Source organism: Sphaeroforma arctica, assembly GCF_001186125.1.
Source record: "Sphaeroforma arctica JP610 unplaced genomic scaffold supercont1.1082, whole genome shotgun sequence".
Lineage (NCBI taxonomy): Eukaryota > Ichthyosporea > Ichthyophonida > Sphaeroforma > Sphaeroforma arctica.
Genome location: NW_014039476.1, coordinates 17,525 through 19,973, shown reverse-complemented (window position 1 = coordinate 19,973; position 2,449 = coordinate 17,525). Strand labels below are relative to the sequence as shown.

Sequence of the window (2,449 nt, the reverse complement as noted above, 5' to 3'; positions counted from 1 at the left end):
ATATATCAACTATTTCAACACAGAACATTGTCCCTACCTCAATACGCGCATCGCTGGTATGGTCGGTACCAGCATCACTAGATCATTCTCATGTTGCAATAATCCCCCTTGCTGTATATCGGCAAAATCGTCAGCGTACAGTATAGGTTTGGGTGTGGGTACTACCACCGGGGCTTCCTCGCCATCTTTATCTTTATCTCTGCTTTTATCTTTATCCTTTCTCCCCGAGCTGGAGTGTTTGTCTCCCTTACTCTTCCCGTCCTTATGCTTGTCTTTGTCCCTGTTTTTGCGGGACGCTGAATTGGACTTGCTGCTGTAGTGTGTGCGGATGCTTGGCACACCACCCGTCACCCCCACACTAGCCCCACTTTTATGTCCATTTGCCGGGGCCTCCGAGTGTGTACTCGTCCCACCAGTTGTAGTCACACCACTCACAGTACTCTCACTGGTACCGCCTGTGCTTTTACTGGTATTCCTACCTACCGCCGTCGTGCCTGGTGATGCTTTCGTGTTGCTTGCAAGCCCCTTTGTAGGTGTGAGCATGTCCTGTGGGTGTTTCGTATCTTTTATCGATGTACTCACATCCGCACCCGTACCCGCCCCCCTCTCCATGTGCGCTTTCACCTTAGTAGGTCCACTACCAGGAACACTAGCCGTCGGTATTTTAATCACTGTGCTGGCTGTTGCTGCAATCGTTGCCGTACTGCCAGTACTGGTCTTAGCAACACTTTCGTGTGCAGCTTTAGCACTCTCGTGTGTGCTGAGGGTACCACTAGTAGGTACTTTATTTATAGCACTACTGTTGGTGGCTGTGGTGCGTTGGGTGGTTTTAACGGGTGAAACCCTACTCGCACCACCGGCGGTGCTTACTGCCTTGACCATACTCGTGTCTTGTCAACATGTACAATGTGTTCGAGAATAGTCGAAAGTGGATCTCGAGAGTATATATATATATATATATATATCTAATGTATACGGTGGTGTTTAACTCGTGATCTCATGAGTTTATATGTATATGTGTCTACTTCAGTTATGAATACGGTCGTGTATAGGAACGAATCCTTGACGAACTGTCGATATGTATGTACTTGCAGTATATTTGTGTTGATGTATAACCTTCTAACGCATATAGAGGTCTGCATTAGACCTTCAAATATCCCCTAATGAGTGACTAATGGCATCCATTCGGTATACATATATCACGCACAATATCTTAAACCACGCAATTTGCAAGATTTAGTTGAGCACCGTGCATATGTGTTCAGCAGAGTATTTGTACGTATCTACGTACTATATATAAAGGTCCCCCTCTCTTTGTGTCACAAATGTCCTAATATGTCGTGTGTGATAACCTTTCTGATCCTCTTTGTGATTCTTAACGACATATAAGTTAAGGGACCATACATTCCACTATACTTATGCTGCTTCAGCAACTCGACAAGCCCTCCATCCCACAGGAAAAAAAGAGCAATCTCCCTTCTCACTGTGTTGTTTGAAGACTTTTGCTATCGGTATATTGTATGTTTGTATGTGTATACATATACGTATATATATAAATATATATACTTATATGCATGCCCATATATCTGCATATGCACGTATCTCAGGTACTTGATGCATAGTATTCAAGCTCATATCATCCAGATTTGAGCGTATTTAAATAACATTGGGAGGAGAGCTGAGACAACCACCATCGTCCAAAAGATCGTATTTATTTGAATATGTAGCGTTCTAGGCTTTCCGCCCGCCAAAATCTTACATATACCATATATGAGCGAAGCTTTGATCATCTACACAGCGGCGTAGCTGTGTAAACAAGCCGAGTGTAAATCAGATGTATTTATATTTATTTTGTTCATACTTCACGGCTCTGAATTTATACGATGTAAATACACTATTTACATATATTTACATACCTATCTATTTATTAATGTATATGACAGTTCTCTTTGCTTATATTTTGTATATATTACTATTCCCTTCGTTTTACTGCAACGAAGATATCGATCATACCGCAACAATTGCACACAACAATTTTGGGCGTCTACAAGCCCTTGTGTTATAAGGACATATGTTTGAGTACATCTACTCTACTCTACACCTATTTAACAAGTCTGCACTACACCGGCTGCGCATCCACCTCTTACGTCGCTACGTCGTTACATCGAAATACACCACATTCCTAGAAATAGCACAATAACGGATTCTGATTATGTCACAGAAAGACCTCTCGTCTGAAGACCAGGATGATCTTCCTGTGGCTTGTAAAGTAGGATGATTTTTTTCAACTCTTTCAAGCAGATTTTCTTGTTATATTTGGAGCATTGTCAAGCTTTAAATACTATTATTCGTATATACCCATGTATTTAATGTATGTAAGTATGTCTTTTAGTATGAATGTATACCTTCATGTATGTTTGCGTCTATCCGTATGTGTTTGTATTGATAT

General features: G+C 41.4%; 2 protein-coding genes across 2 annotated transcripts in view; one reads left to right on the top strand and one right to left on the bottom strand.

Moving 5' to 3' along the window:
- SARC_09921 (hypothetical protein) overlaps window positions 1–1,165 on the bottom strand; it is a gene marked incomplete at its 3' end in the record, with an annotated part of 4,441 nt that extends 3,276 nt beyond the window's left edge. The window contains exon 1 of the mRNA XM_014296050.1: window positions 38–1,165. Within this exon, the coding sequence (XP_014151525.1) occupies window positions 38–882 (845 nt within the window). The 5' untranslated portion in view covers window positions 883–1,165. The remainder of the gene's footprint in view (window positions 1–37) is intronic.
- Window positions 1,166–2,125: 960 nt separating this feature from the next.
- SARC_09920 (hypothetical protein) overlaps window positions 2,126–2,449 on the top strand; it is a 6,076-nt gene continuing 5,752 nt past the window's right edge. The window contains exon 1 of the mRNA XM_014296049.1: window positions 2,126–2,269. Within this exon, the coding sequence (XP_014151524.1) occupies window positions 2,213–2,269 (57 nt within the window). The 5' untranslated portion in view covers window positions 2,126–2,212. The remainder of the gene's footprint in view (window positions 2,270–2,449) is intronic.